Source organism: Pseudorasbora parva, chromosome 18 (assembly GCF_024679245.1).
Source record: "Pseudorasbora parva isolate DD20220531a chromosome 18, ASM2467924v1, whole genome shotgun sequence".
In the NCBI taxonomy this organism is placed as follows: Eukaryota; Metazoa; Chordata; class Actinopteri; order Cypriniformes; family Gobionidae; genus Pseudorasbora; species Pseudorasbora parva.
Window position 1 is genome coordinate 24,020,283 of NC_090189.1, and position 17,466 is coordinate 24,037,748.

Below are 17,466 nucleotides of genomic sequence, written 5' to 3' on the forward strand. Positions count from 1 at the left end.
TTTCCTGGTCAAAATGTGACAAGTTTACATAAAATAGTCATAATTAATCAGCAGTAGAATGAAGCAAGTGCTTGGCATAAATGTGAGCTATTCAGGAATAGTGACGAGAATAGTTTTTGTGTGCAAAAAAACTAAATAACAACTTATAGTGATGGGCTGATTTCAAAACAAAGTTTCGAACCGTTATGAATCAGTGTATCGATTTAGGATTGGGATCGCGTGTCAAACTGCCAAACTGCTGAAATCACGTGACATTGGCGATCCGAATCATGAATCATTACACTGATCCATAATGGTTCGAAACTTTGTTTTCAAATAGGCCCAACACTATATACTAAGTCGTTATTTAGTTGTTTTTTTGCACGCAAAAACTATTCTCGTAGCTTCATAAAGTGATTGTAGAGCCACTGTATTGAGATACATTTTAACAACGTCTTTAGTGCCTTTTATGGGTCTTGAGAGAGGAAATGACATTGGTGTCAATGAAGGCCTTTCTAAGCCATCGGATTTACAAAAATATCTTAATTTGTGTTCCAAAGATGAACGGAGGTCTTGCGGGTGTCGAATGACATGAGGGTGACAGAATTTTTATTTTTGGGTGAACTAACCCTTCAGTGCACCCATACTAATTATTATAACGATCTTTCAATTACTCTTTCAGCTAATGTAAATGGTGAGTACTAAAATTGCAACATGTTTTTGTGACAAGAGTGGAAAGATACTAATATTTTGGGAATATTTATTTTATATATTTCTGTATACATTGTTTTTTTTTAAAGAAATTGATACTTTAATTAATCAAGGATGTATTGAAATACTACAGCAAAGACATTTGATTTAATGGTAAACTAAGTAAGTAGTTCAACTAATAATAATGATGATCATGACCAAATCAGCATATTATGGATCTAAGGATCTCTAATTATTTGTATCTTTGAAATGTTATTTCTATCTTTGAAATGTGAGTTTCTTGTTTATTCCAAGAGAGAAAAAAAGGTATCCTTAGTTCGCAATTTTTTTTTGAAAGGAATCCAGTTCCCTTTCACACTAAATATACCACCACTATCCTGTTGTACAATTTTTTTGTAAGGGGCATTCTTTGACTATGTCAGTTTGGCATGCCACTTATATTTTGAAGTTCTCCATCTTGGAATGCATACGCTTTTGTCTCATGTCAACGCAGTCCATCCATGACTCACAATGCCCCATTCACCCCAACGTCTATTTAAGTTGTTTATCTACAACCTGACAAGCGGTTCACAACAACTGCCTCCCTCTCTCTGCTGCCAGCATGTTCTTTTCTACAGTTGACCCGCTCACCTCAGATCTGCAGTAGCGCAGTGTGCTTGATGTGCAGGTCAGAATCGATTTTCAGGATTGAGAGAAAATTCAGCAGCTCTATCGTTCTCCATATCTTCCTCTCTGGCTTTCTTCCAGACTTCACACATCTCTTCAACCTTATCCCTTGTTCATCTGTTTTCATGTGAGGCTTATAGATTTCTTTCTGCCTTGCTCTTATCTATGCCATGTTCCTTTTATAGTGTTGGAGCCTGTAATCCATGCAAACTGTGATCATACCATGTCAACAGGGTACATCTTACTAACAATGGTGAAAACATTCAAACACGCATGCACATGCACTCTATAAATACAAATCTTAAGATATTGTCTGCACCCTTATTTGCGTTTGTCATTGTGATGGACTTGAAATGAGGAGCCCCAGAGTTTGGGTTTTTAATGTAAATTCATGTTCCAGTTTCATTTGATGCTTACATGGTTTCTGTGTTGATAAAACACCATTAGAGGTGCACTATGTATAACATTGACAACTAGTGGTTAAAGTGGGTTATGCAGTCCAAATTCAAAATATTGGAGAGGGTTGTTTCTCCTGCCCCCTCCACATCCTATAGGACGCAGCGCTCATGCTGGTTGCCAGTTTAAGAATGTGCAACAATAACGAGCGTATACTGACAATGAAAGGTGGCGAGCCTTACACTGTTAGTTGATGGGTTTTAATATGCCTCTGGACACAGAGGTTTTTTAGGGTCAGGTAGAATCTGTGATCTCTGACCCATTTCGTTTGCTGGCTTTCATGCTTACTCTCTGTTTTTTTTAATGCCAACTGGCAACCCATGGTGCCGAAATACTATTGGGTAAACTGGTAGGTGGGCGGGATCACACAGACCAAAACAAAAACATCACATTTTAAAGTAAAATCACTGGCTGTTGCATTGTTATTCAGAGAAAAGAGTATGTGAAGTTTACTAAATCTCTGCAAACATTATATTTTTGTGCTTTAGTACAGTCAAAAATATGACATGCAGCACATTTAAGCTTGCATTTTGAACAAGCCACCACTATTCATATATTTTTGTATATTTACATTATTATAATATTAAATGTTAATATAATATGTAATATAATTTACATATATTAAAACAAAATCACAACATTTATAGTTGTATAAGTATTTCTTTACAAATGTTTAAAAAATAATACAGACTACAGATTTTAATATTTTAATAATTCATATAAAATATTAATTCATTAATTAATAATTCATATAAAAGTACACCTTTCACTATATAACTTTTGGCCCTCTAAACAAAACTGAGAAAGATTATCCTACTGCTCACAAAACATTCACTAAGGCTTAAGAGATATAACCAATTTAGAAGGAAAGGATCTGAAGCTGAAGAGGTTCTAGCTATACTCAGCAATAGACAAGCGCTTTATTGAAAATAAATTCCAGCACAGTGCTACAACAACCCATATTAAAATGACCCTTCACAATAGATAACGCTTTATGAAGGAAAAAAAAACTTCTTTACATGAAAATGTGATCTGTACTGTATCGTTGAAAGGTCTCAACTATACCAAACATATTTGTTTTATGTTTATTTAGAGCAGATGGTCTCAATTGAGCCCAAACACAATATGAGACAATACGTATAGATCAAGGAGTGACACGACATACAGTACTACTTGGCTAAAGCTATAGGACTTATGGGAATCCATAATGGGATCTGATCGTGAAGTGATGATAATGCAGTGTCTTCCAATGTCATTTGAAAACTGGGTCTGTGTCCGAAATCGCATACTTGCCTACTATATAGTAGGCGAAACAGTATGTGACAAAATAAGAATGTCTGAATTCACATTACTCATAAATGAGTAGACAAAACGTAGGCTAGGATGGACAATTTACTATCCCATGAGGCCACGGGAAAGAAATTTGTGAATGGCAGAGAAGCAACATAAATGATGCTGGTGGGTCACGTGATAATGACAAATTGACTAATGTAGTACGTCCATATTATATTCACACTCATACATTTTAGCAGTCGTGAAGTAATTAATTATTCAAACTAAGTACCTACTTAAGCAAGCATGCGATATCAGACACAGCCTGGATCTCTGGTTAGGTGGTGGGATACAGAGGTATGTATGATGTGTAGACACTGTTTGAAAGCTGGAGCGTGCTTGGATTGGTTTTTTGGATTGGTTTCAGATTGACAGGTCTTGATTTACCATGCGTCAAAGAATAGGAGTGCACAGCTCAGACAGCACTAGAAGAATATCACTCATCCAGCAGGATCTGATTACTTGTTTATTCTGTGTACTTGTATTGTGACAAAAAAAAATTTAAATGACAAAATTATGTTTCTAAATTAAGGTTAGCCTACCTAAATCATTGCATGGCTTGAAGATATGAATACATTTAGAATACGTAACTAGTGCATGCTCGCTTCATTTTCCCTTGTGTGTCTGCTGCACGTGTTTTGCGCATGAGTAGCACACACCTCAAAACTACGCCCTCTAATGATGACCTTGCTTAATCGACCATCAAACATTTTATCCATGTAATATTATGGATCATTAATCAATCTATTATTACCTGTATTTCAATATTGTATGCCAATACACAATTTTAAGATGTAGTAGCTTGTCCCCGATCTAACATACTGTCTTATGAATACTTAAGAGTATGTACTTTATTATCTCTAGTGAGTAAAAGTATGTAAATTTTGATGCGGCCATGAGCTAAACTTTTAATGACAAGGCTGGCTTGATTAAGTCTTGCCTATTCGAGGACACAAACATATGCTCTCTGCAAACATCTGTTTCAATTAGAGTTGGCAGAGACAGAGAGCATCTTGTCTCCTTGAAATCCTCCTGTGCACATTTGATACATTATTAGTAAAACATATTCAGGGTCGTAAGCCCTAAGAAAAATTGAACTTACATGGTCTCATCATTGAGGAACTCCAGTTTTCCAGCCACCTCTTCATAGTCTTCTCCAGCTTTGGCGGTCCCCTCTGTAGTGTGGTACGGTACTGCCACCTTCCCCCTCGCTCCAGATGTTCTGTGAACCTTCACCTGCATGATGCCCACGCTTTCACTCACTCGTGTGGCATTGCTCTCGAACGTAAAGATACCCGCATGGTCATCATCGTAAATGGTCACCGTGGCAGTGTGCGCGTTACCCAAGGCAGCTTTGGGAGGAACGTGGCTGGACCCTATAATGCTGTTGCCTGGAGACACCGCATTAGGGTCGAGGATGGAGACCTCGGCACGGTGGACAACTCGAGGGTTGCTGAGATGTACGTAGAAATGCTCATCTTCCTCGAATATGTCATCGTCAATCACGCCGACTGTCAGCTCCTTCACTGTCTCACCCGGTTTAAAGACCAGAGTGCCCTCGGCGAATTCATAGTCTGATCCTGCGTTAGCAGTGCCATCCTCTGTGCGATAGTCAACCTAGATATAGGGACAGTTGTCATACAGCTAAAGTGCTGAGGAAGCAAAGCTATATTTTTAGTTTCAGAAGTTACAGTAGGTGTATGGAAAAACAACAACAATGTTATCATGTAACTTTTTGGAGAGGATTTATGATTAAATTGGATCATTAAATTCCACAGATAACAACAATAATAAAAAATATCATAACACATAATAATAACATAATACACAGACAGTACTGTGCAAAAGTTTTAGAGATGTTAGTATTTTCACACAAATAATCAAGTTTTAATCAAGTTATGTATGTCTTTTGCTGAAGTGTCTTAGTAGGAAATATCAGTTTATATTTCCAAATATTCCTTTTGCCATTTATTGCAATAATCCAGTGAGATTTTGTACAAGGAGTTTGACAACTGCCGGTGGGCTTCATACAGAGATCTGATCTCGCCATCATCCATCTGTCCATCTGGGATTACATGAAGAAACAGAAAAACTGAGAAAGACTAAATCCAGAAGAACTGTGACAACGTCTCTAAGACTCGAAGAAACCTACCTGCAAAGCATTTATTTGGTGTGACACCTTTGTGTTTAAAACAGCTTTTGTCATAGGTACACTTGCACCTAGTTTTTCAGGTAGCTTTGGAGGTAGGTTTCTTCAAGCTTTTTTTTCTTTTCTTTTTCTTCATGTAATCCCAGATGGACTCGATGGCGGTGAGATCAAATATCCGTGTGGAGCACTGTCAGACTCCTTACAATTATTACATGGATTTCATACATGGAATGTTTGGAATTGTAAATATTTGTAATATGTAAAGATATTTTCTACTGACACACTACAATATATAAATAACTGGCTTAAAACTAGTTATCTTGGTGAAAATAAAACATACTGTACTGTATATTTTGTCAATTATTATAAATAATAATAATAAATGACTAATATAATTATTATTATTAACTATATCACATGTTAATAAGAACATAATATCATTTTTTATAATTATGATGTGTAATTATTCATACTTTATAATAATAATAATAATAATACAAATATTTTTATTAGTAGTAAAATAACAAAATAATAACATAATAATTATTTAGTGTTTATCATTTTTATGTGTTATTCATATTATAATATATTTTGACCTCTTATCTCAAAATAATTGAATATAACTTAACCTTGACAGTTGAAAGGTTTATATAACAAAATAAGCTAATCTGAAGTCTGTTAAAATAGTGTCATTAAATTGCTTGTCTCCTAAGTGCTGTAATTATTTAAAATAGCTCTGAGAGTACATCCTCGCTGCTGGGACTCATGTAGGTGTCTGGCCTTAAAATTATATCACATCCATATAATTAAAGTACAACCACAGCAATGTAATCACAGTACTGTTACATGTGTATAGACGGTGGAATCATTACCTTAACAGTACAGCCACTGTCACCACCATGCCGGGTCACAGAGAGCTTTAAGGAGCCGCAGTTCTCAAAGCATTGATAATGGGAGGGCTCAAACTCCAGGTAGATGGTGTGAGGGTCTTCTTCCTGGGCGTTAGACTCATGGCAGCTCACCACCTTCCTGGCCTGGTCTGCAGCATGCTTTTTCAGGATGTTGCCTGCTCCGATCATCATGCGAGTGGCCTGGATGCGATAGAAAGCTCGACTCTTCTGCTGTTGCACCAGCACTTGATAGTTTGCCATCTCGATCAGCTGCTCCATGTCCTTCTCTGGGTGTCTCTGCTTGAGGTCCTTCAGCGTACGAGCCATCTCCCTCCTGGCCTCCTCTTCCTCCCCTCCACCACCCCCTTCCTCCACACCAGCCAGCATGCCATCAAGTGACTCTTTGTGATGGGAATTGGCGCCTTGGCCATCCATCTCCATATCCATCTTGCTGAACATGCCGTCACCCTCCGTCTCAATGATGATGCCACGGTTCTTGTCAGCACGGTAGCGCTTGTGGACGTATTTGTAAAAGAGCAAGCGACGGTCGGCGATCCAGGCCTGAACCACACAGATCGGAAAGAAGAGAAACGTAAGGACGGCCTCCCAGACTTCTACCACACCGGGAGAAAAGACAGAAAGGATCATGTACAGCCAAATGTAGGCGAACACGCTCCAGGCTGCCGTCACAAAGAAAACCCTCAAGTGCTTGATTTTTCGCACCTCACCATCTGGGACCACGTAAACACAGATGGCGATGATGATGAACATGTTGAAGGCAGCGCTGCCCACAATTGTGCTCGGGCCCAGGTTACCAGCCTCAAACTTGTGTCCGCAGACCTCAATCACGGATAACAGGATCTCGGGGGCAGACGATCCCAAAGCCATGAGGGTCAAGTTGGACACGGTCTCGTTCCAGATTCGCACGGTTGCTGTGGTGGTCTCGCCGTTGGGTTTCTTGATTGTTATCTCTTTCTCTTGAGACGTAATCACCTCGATGGATGACATGAACCGGTCTGCGATGATGGACATGCCTAAGAACATGTAGATGAGGGCCACAAAGTAGACAATGGCACGTGCCACCTTGTCCCCCACAGAGGGGTTCTGGGGGTTCCACACTGGCAGGACGACACCCTCAGAGCAGCTGTCCTCCCCTGAACAGTTTCCTGGGACGCTGTGGGATGGGTCGCCACTGGCCTGAGAGAGATGAGTGAAGCCAGAGAGGAAGATCAGGAGGAGGAGAGAGGAAAGGCAAGGACTGAAGGAGAAAGGGGTTGACGAAAGGTGCAAATGAAGCATGGTGGCAGTGTAGTGGTAACTGTGTCCACCGGTCACAGAGTTGATGATCAATAAACCTCTGAAACACAAAAAAGAAACAGAATATTCACTTTCAGTGAGAGTGATCATTTAAAAAAAAGGACAAAGTGTATCCTAATATATCATTTTACAAAAAGCTTAAATGATTCAAGCATCACCTGAAACACAGACATAGTTCAGGTTCATTCAAGGAGAATGAGGTTGCTGTTGGTTGCGAACAGAGTTTCTGACAGCATAAGACAGCTTGCATCATGGTGAACTCTTAGAGAGTACATTTTAGAGACCACAAGCTAGCCAACTCTATAAAAAATATGACAATTCCTGACAAACTGAACACATCTGTTACGGATGTTTTGCAACACATATATTCTTGATTATTACAAAAAAAAATGAAAACATACAAAACCCAACAATACTTCAAATAATGTAGAAATCAGACCTCACCCATTGTACTCGCTTATTAGTCTTTGACTTCAGCAAATTACAGTCACATGCGAATAATGTGTGATCAGTTCTCAGGGTAAAAATAAAATTGTTGTTGGCCTGTTATATCAAATAATTCACAATTATATATTTTTTAAATTAACATTTAGATTTTTTTAGATTTAAATGCTTTTACTATTTTCTGCTTTCTGTCATGTGCTCTTTATCTCATGATCAAGGCCACTACTTCAATGATATTATATGCACATTCCACACATCATTAAGACATGTACTAAATCAGTTTGCCTGCTTTATTGGCAAAATGACATTTGACTCAGCCTAGCATGAATAGATTTTCTATAGACTCCTAAAGAAAGCCACTAAATAAATAATGAATACAGATTTATTTTCAATCTAGATAACGCCATCCTTGAACATTCAATGAAAATTCTACAACATAAATATATCAACTTAAATATAGTGCAAACTATTGATCTTATATAGTACTGTATCAATCTGAAATATGAGGACCACTTAGCCACTAAGAATGTACAGAACAGGAGGAAAATTTTTTTTCCCTATCCATGGAATTTTGCAGGTACGCTAAATTGCCAAAAGTATTGAGACACCCCTCCAAATCATTGAATTCAGGAAATCAAGCCCCAAGGCATGCAGAAGAATAGGTCACTCTCAGGAGCTCAGTGAATTCAAGCGTGGTACCGTGATAGGTTGTCACATGTACAATAACTCCATACGTGAAATATCGTCACTTCTAAATATTCCACGGTCAACAGTTAGTGTTATTTTAACAAGCTGGAAGCAATTAGGATCAACAGCAACTCAGCCACAAAGTGGTAAGCCACGTAAAATCACAGAGCGGGGTCAGTGCATGCTGAAGCGTATACAGTGCATAGAAGTGGTCAACTTCAATAGTCAATAGCTACAGACCTCCAAATTTCATGTGGCCGTCAGATTAGCTCAAGAACAGTGCATAGAGAGCTTCGTGGAATAGGTTTCCGTGGCCGAGCAGGTGCTTTCAAGTGCAATGCATTTAACCTCCTTACATCATCAAGTGCAATGCAAAGTGTCGGATGCAGTAGTGTAAAGAACGCCGCTACTGGTGTCTAGAGCAGTGGAGAGATGGAAAAGACAGACATCCACGATGCATCCCCGTCATGAACCCCTGGCTACTATATAGAAATACTTTGGATATAGAGAAAGAAATGAATGTGTGGTTGTCCTGGAAGACATCCAATTATCAAAAAAATGTGGATGGAATATTTGGAAACACCATCCCTCTGTGCAGATGAAGGTATGTTTATAACTAAAACTATACATCTGAATACATTCTGGGAATCCCAGAATCCAATCACAAAAATGTAATATACAGTATAACACATGTCACGTAAAACACGCAACTGATGGATGAATGAATAAATCTAAAGTAGAGCTGTACAATATCAAATCATGACATGGTCTGTGAACATTAAAGTGCAAAACACTGCTATATAAATATATGACCTGCATGTTCTTTCAATGTGAATGAGCAGCGCCGTTTCATCTAATACATACGAGTGATGCTCATGGTGTTTTTAACGTCTCACAAACCATTTTTTTTGGACACATGAACATTTCCAGAGCTGATCTGAGAGAACCCCTAATGTGCATTTTTATCATTTTATTTGAATAAAAAACATTGTCAAATACACTGTGAAACAGGTCGTCTCTGAAACAAGTATTCTCTACAATCCGTCAAAATAAAAATTTTGGTTTAACTAGAAGAAATGAATAAACTATGCCTACAATAGAATGTTCTTTTCAAAATAACAACAACAACGACAGTAATAATAATTCATAGTTTAAACATTATTTAAGCATATATACTTTTAATCCATGGCTTAATTTAGTAAATCTCTGTTTTGCAGAAACATCACTTTGCAAAAAAAATTAAGGATAAATGTTTGTTACATTTTATTTGATTACCACCGTTTTTGATAATATATTTGCATTAAATCATAAAAGAAAAAATTCAAAGGACTATTATTCTTAAACATATGAAGAGTTCAGATGCAAAAGCCTCTAAAAGCCACTTCGGTCAAAAATGAGATAAGAATACTGAGTGAATGCTCTCCACGTATAATATACGTTCATAAAATACTTTCACTTCAAACCCACTAAATCCCAGCCTAAGCCCATTCAGAAGTACCAGTACTTAGGTAGAGAGAACTATACATAGGAGCCTGACAAAAATGCTCAGAGAGACTTGCTTTTTACTGATAAAAAAATCTAATTCATAATAATTTATTGAATTTAGTTGATAAGATGTTTTATTGACATTTAATAAATAAAACAAACAAATGGCTTCAATTTGTTATTTAATAACACAGTTTATTTATTCAATAATTGTTTAATACTGTGATGTTGTGAGAAACTGGTCCGTGTACCGTTCATTCGTTTTTCGACACAGTAAAACAGCGCCAGTGCGCTCACAACACACCAGCGATAGGTGGAAAGAGGGTGAAAGATGATGAAAGAATGTTTAGAAGTTGTGACAAGTATAACAATTTTACTCAGAATCAACTAAAACCCCTAAAAGGCCCTAAAACAGGTTTCTGTTTCTTTAAGAAAAAAAGATTTCCCCTTTGCTCCTTGTGGTTTTATGATCAGGACATGTTGCTAACAGGTTTCAGGTGAGATTCACCCATAAAGATCTATATTTCTTTATTTAATTCAAACACTTATGAATACTAAGGATATCAAGCTGTAAAAACAGAATAAAACACAAAATAAAACATAAAGACCAAATATATCCATTAAGAGCATGTTTACTTGCCAATAATTTAAGACAGAATCTGCATTGACTGGCCCCTAAGTTGAAGGCTTATTGAAATAAAACAAATAATATAATATTTAAGATAAATACATAATAAGATATGCAATATATAGTAAGGGTCTAAAGCCACTATAAGCAATGTCTGTTTATTGCTTTCCTCACAATATTGTAACATCATTTATTTATCTTAATTTAAAGACTTTCCCACCAAACCTTGCTATATGTGATTAATTGAGATTTAATTATTTGACAGCCCCAACATTGCATGACACTCAAACATTATATGACACTCCAACCCTACCCTTTATGCTCTTCCCTGGGCACAAATCATGCACTTGGCATCAAGCACGCTCCCCCACTATTGCCACACACGATGCCAGGCCTATAAATAGCACAGAGGCTGTTCCCTGAGTCCTTAGCATGAGCTCTCAGCCAATGGTGCCTATCAAGAGTGGGGCCTTATCTCGCACACCATTTGGACTGTATCTTATTAATTTCCCATGACAGAGCATACAAGCAAGCAAATGAAGTTTGCAGCCGGAGAGAGAGGCAGAACAAAACAGAACGCTGCATGGCAGCAGTATGGCTGTGGTTACGATCCTTCAGGCTGGGTGTTAGAGGGATCTACAATTGATGGACACATCCATCAAGAGTCTGATTGCATTAATTGGCATATGCAGAGCATCCACACCACAGAAGCATGGCTAGCGGCAGGGCGCAAGGCAAACGGAGCAGTGAGCAGCACTACAAAGCCCTCAGTTATATGAGCAAGCCTGAGGAAAAGGAACACACAACCCAGTATGAGCTACTGTTGAATGCCTAGAGGATTCATGCACACTCAGAGGAAAAGAGCACACATACGATACTTGATAATTTATGGATTCTGATGCTGCAAGAGATGAACATTTAAAAAGGGTTTCAGGCTTCAAAGTATGTTTTGTTTCGGGTGCTGTTCCCCAAATAGGCTATATTAAGCAGCAAGACTTTCCTGGTCAGCCGGATTTTTAAGAAAAAGCATAGTTTTATTTCCGGCATGGCCATTCCAGCATGGTCTCATGAAAACTTGTAATAATCGGTAGGTTTATTATGAATAAAATAAGACATGAAGTTGGGTTGTAGAATGTAAACCTAAACATAACATAAATATTAAAGGTTGCACATTTTCACCCAATTTAAGTTGTACAATATTGTGTGATTTCATCGCTTCTTTAATTATTACAAGTTGTCATAAGAGTGTTTTGGTTATGCTGGTCAGTCAGTTACAGCACCACTGGTCTATACTATAGAATACATTTCTCATTCATTTGCAGACTTACAAAATCAGACACATATCAGATGATCATTAAAAAATACATCAAGCTAACTAATAGCTCTTGGCAAAAAAAAAACAAAAAAAAAAAACTCATCTCATCTCATTTAAATGTACTTGCAACAGTTTGGATCATTTCAAAGACATCTGTCAGGATTTTGTTTTGAGTGTGTGTGTGTGTGTGTGTGTGTGTGTGTGTGTAGCCCAGTCTGATCTAATTTTGCAGTGTTTAGCTTTCTGGCTTTTATGATCTGCTGTGCGCAGTCTACTGGGGATTCCACCAGTGAGTCTAGCTGTGGCCAATTCTCATGACAACACAGCTCTCCATATGTCTGCCGTGACACTCTATCTGCACACGTTACATGAGCATATCATGTCACACCTGTGGACAGTGACTAAACAAGCTCATTGGGGTATTTCAGCTTATGGTTTATCAATATAACATGTGCAAGACTACTGTACTGAATGTCAATAACCACAGGTAATCATTGATAATTAGACCACCAGTACGATAGCAAGTGCGATATTGCTTTTTATACAAGAATCCAATAAACAAGATGTTAAAATCGCTTAACTTGCATGTCAGACACAATATTTGAAGCTACATTGTCTATATTTGGTAGAAAATTATTTAAATCAGCAGAAACAACTTTCATGTCTCTGGGCAAAACACAATAGTGGAGTTTAACAAGTCAGTTGTGTAAATGAATTAATCACTACTTGATGATAATCACTTGTTCTTTCCTGAATAATCTGATCTGTTATTAAATTAATCAGTAATGTTCTTAAATTACATCTTAAATCACAAATCGGTAGGGTGAATGATGGCATCTATAACGACAGTCAGATGATTCTTACCTAAATTAATCAGTGTTTGAACAAATCGATTGTGTAAATGATTCAATGACTCGCATATAAAGAGAGTCATTTGTCCCAACCTACTTATTTACTGACTGAATCACTGAAAAACTAATAATATGCATATATTTTTTATTGTCAAGTCAAATTTCATTATAAATAAAGAATAATTGATGTATTATAAATAATCAGGAATTAACATTGCACAACTATTTATTATTTTTTATAAATAAACTCTTTCCCATCTATAGCATTCTTTTAAAAAGTTGCCAGCCAATGCCAACATTTTGATCATTTTCACAAAACTTTCATGGCCTTCAGAATATTTTTTTGTATGAATATCTGAAAATGCAATATAAAGGATGCATATAGTTAGTATATAAAAAAATTAAAATGTAACAAAAAGCTAAGAAAGTCACATTTTTGTCAAAAAACTACAACGCGCATAAACAATTTTGATCTGGAAATTTTGTACTCTTTCAGAAGGTGCATAATACTATTTTGATGATGGGGAAAAGTTAACATTAAACTACATTAATTAATACTATTAAAATCAAACTTTTAAAAAGTTGATAATTGTTAGTTCATGACACCCAATGCATTAACTGCTAACTTTATTGTGAGGTGTTACCAATAAAACGGTAATACCTTTTGTCAAGAATTGGTTCAAAACAGTTTTGTCAAGAATTGACAAAAATGTAAAATGTGTAACTTGAATGTAAGTCGCTTTGGATAAAAGTGTCTGCCAAATGCATAAATGTAAATGTAAAACATACAATACAACTGTCCTCACTCTGATAAAGTGTTGCCCAAAGAATCAGTGAGTCTGAAAACTGTTTTGTTAAGAGGTAACGGCACTCTATTTGTACCTTTCATTTAGACACAAAAATAGTCTTCCCATAGTGTTTTCAAAATTAATTTTCTTAGCACTGAGTTTTATGTTGTACACATTCTGTAAAATGAGGCATATCAATGTCAACTATAAGTAGCTCCATAAAACATGAAACCTCCAGCTATGCCTGACTGTAATAGTGCCTCTACGAAGACAAAATATCACACATTTATAAAAGATCGAATTTATGTAAGCAATAGAGTTGTTTTAAATATGCTGAGTGATTTTAGTAGACTGTTAAATCCTTAATCTCGCTTAAAGCTTTTAGCGGTGGTAAAATATAAATGCTTTAGTCCCTTTGCCTGGAGAGTAAAAGCAAGTTTAACTTTGAGGGAGAGAAGGACAGGTTCAGTCTCCTGAGGAGAAGAGTGTAGAGTAAAAAGTAAAAAGCAATAAAGAAAAAGAGAAAGAATAGGAGAAAATGGCAGACAGACTGGCAGGTAACAAAGCATGTGTCAGAATGGAATGGAGGAAAAATTAAAAGGAAACAAAGGAATAACAGAGGTAAAAAGCTTGAATACAGTGTTGGTTAAGGTAGAACAGGAGGTAAAAACTCTTTCTAGCTTCAAATCAAGCAATGTCAAAACGTCAGTACTAATGGATTCACTATGGACTCACCACAGATATCTGCACATCTAAGCCCACATGATTCTCATTAATCCTTCCCTATTTCACCTGCCTCTAGCCCACCATTTTTTCGACTATTACACACAATATAACACATTTCACATTTAAAAAGACAATTATTTACTCTCTTACAGTTTTTTGGCTCATATGATACAATTTCACTCAGAATCAACTCAATGCAAAACATCTTACAGGCCCTATAATAAGCTTCTGTTTATAGCTTGTGATTTTATGATCAGGACATGTTGTTGGCAGGTTTCAGGTGAGATTCACCCATAAAGATATCTTCTATTTTTCTCAGCTGACGATTATTAACAGATTTGTCAATATTTGTCCCTCCATCCTCCTCCTTTTCCTTCCATAGCAGTCAATATTTACCAGACATCCCTCCGTCTTATTTTAGCTTCTTTACAGGAATCTCCCCCTAAAATCTTCCCATTTGAGTGCAGAAATGGACTGTGGAAACACTAGTGGATATGAAGCAGGGCAAAGCTTATATTAAACACTGTGTCACAGAGAACATTTGCTCAAAGAATCATTATGGCTCCTCATTGAGACTTGTAAAAGTGCAGAGCAGTTTGGAGCTTTATCCAGCTGGAATAAAGTCTATTTAAAGCTGCAAAGCCACATTAAGAAAGTAAGGCTCTGTTCACACCTGGTATTAAGAGGTGTACAGGTATGTGTCTGCATCATTGTGATCCAATCAACTAAAACGCATCTTAATACCAGGTGTAAACTGGGCCTTAGAAACAATGTGTTTTCTCCAAAATGACAACAACAAAACAAAAAAACAAAAAAAACCTTGACATAACTTAAAGGGTTACTTCAGCAATTTAGCATATGGCTTTGTATCATATTCAAATTATCACGCTTATCCCCCTCATATTCACCTGAGATGAGAGATTTATGTATTTTATTTTCTGGAAAAAAATCCTCTGCTGATGCAAATATCGCCATTTTGCGTCATCGGAGGATTTTTGGCTAGAGGCTAAAGATTACAGCCAGTAGAAGGAGTTATTTCCGCATGTTTCCAACCCGTCCATGGGGGGTGGGATTGTACTTACAGCACTCAGCTCAGGCAGCCGCAGGCATTCATGTAAACAGAGCGGTGTGGGGTGTTTCAACTTTTCAAAGTAATTCCTATGAAAGTTAATCTTCCAAAGGCATGAACTGAAAACGCGGCAGACTGAACAGGCGCAGTGAATGAATGCCGTGGCCGCGCTTACCCTTACCTCTAGTGATGAATGTAATCTGACTCCTGCTGCGTTTGTGCCGTGACTCTCGTTCGGCTTACTCACACGTTATTGAACAGACACCTTCATTTTTTAATTGCAGTGTCTGTTCTCTAACTGAATTAAATGATTTAATGAAAATTAACAGAACAGTAGGGGGTTGGCACTGGCTTTTGGAGTGGCCTCATTGGGCAGCGAATCAAGTGCATTCTGGGAGTTGTTTTTTTATTTTATTTTATTTTTTCAGTCTAGAAAGCACCAAATGCAAACATAATTTCACATTTGTACTACATTAATTACCCAGTTTAAATATAAAACATAATGCTAAATCACTGAAGTAACCCTAACAAATTGTAAGGCAACTTACTGCACAGCGGTAGGTATTTTAGAGTTTACTCAATTCAATCAACTTCTTTTCACTGGTTAATCCAACTTTTGTGCATTTAATTATCCAGTTAACTAAAACTTAACCATTAGTCTGAATTTTTGTGAGTTAGATTTTTTATAGTGTATGTGCAGCTATAACAAAGACATAACAATGATGATCAATTAGGGCCAGGCAGGCAGTCATGTTGCATTTCAGAGAGGTGTGAGAAAGCATGACACACACACACACACACGGCCCAGCATGGGGAATCTGTGTCTCACTAATACACCACACCCAATTAGGAAACAAACTGAGAAAAGCAGCAGGTCAGCTCGATGTTTAACAACACAACCACCACTTGTTCATCATCATTACTGCCCATGACTCCACGATCAGGCCTGTGAAAGTCTTTCATTTCCATGCTCTTCTCTTTCATCTGTTCCTTTCTATGTTGCAGGCCCTTTCACGCTACTTTGACAGGGCATGTCATAATTGGCAGGAAATTAAGCCGGCCTTTTCTGAGAATGTTTTAATGTCACCGGTGTCACATTTCATCGTTAAGCGAGTGCTCATTTGACTAGATGAGGCTGGAATGGGGACATCCTGTGTTTCCACATCATCTTTCTTATCTCTTCAGGATGAAATGAGATGGACTCCTATGGACAATAATGGCGTAGGCCAACAGCATGATTTCATGAGGAAAAAAACAAAACATATCTTTGGAGACAACCCATGGTGTAGATGGAAGATAATAATGAGCAATTATGTAACATCAACAATATTAATGGAGAAAAAAACAGAAAATACTCTGCAGGCTTGAGCATTATTCATCCTGTATTATGAATTTGAATAAACATAGATTCAACCTAAGTTGAAATGACATGGAATTTTGTTTCATGAAATTTTATAGACAGATGGGCCAACTGAACGCCCCATAGATAGATAGATAGACAGACAGACAGACAGACAGACAAATTTACTGATGTAGAGAGATAGATAGATAGATAGATAGATAGATAGATAGATAGATAGATAGATAGATAGATAGATAGATAGATAGATAGATAGATAGATAGATAGATAGATAGATAGATAGATAGATAGATAGATAATGGATGGATGGATGGATGGATGGATGGATGGATGGATGGATGGATGGATGGATGGATGGATGGATGGATGGATGGATGGATAGATAGATGATAGATAGATAGATAGATAGATAGATAGATAGATAGATAGATAGATAGATAGATAGATAGATAGATAGATAGATAGATAGATAGATAGATAGATAGATAGATAGATAGATAGATAGATAGATAGATTAAAGCCAGTTCAGTTTCGCAAAAGCTTCATTCATAAACATCACTGTACACAGAGATCCATTGACTCATCGTCATTTGCTCAGTCCGTGGACTGATC

At 37.1% G+C, this 17,466-nt stretch overlaps 1 protein-coding gene across 3 annotated transcripts in view; it reads right to left on the reverse strand.

Annotated features, from left to right (window-relative positions):
* slc8a4a (solute carrier family 8 member 4a) overlaps nucleotides 1-17,466 on the reverse strand; it is an 85,051-nt gene that overhangs the window by 52,274 nt on the left and 15,311 nt on the right. For all 3 annotated transcript variants that reach the window (XM_067422839.1, XM_067422838.1, XM_067422837.1), the window contains 2 exons: nucleotides 6,166-7,540; nucleotides 4,247-4,761 (listed from right to left, as the gene is read on the reverse strand). In XM_067422839.1, the coding sequence (XP_067278940.1) occupies nucleotides 4,247-4,761; nucleotides 6,166-7,482 (1,832 nt within the window). In that variant the 5' untranslated portion in view covers nucleotides 7,483-7,540. The remainder of the gene's footprint in view (nucleotides 1-4,246; nucleotides 4,762-6,165; nucleotides 7,541-17,466) is intronic.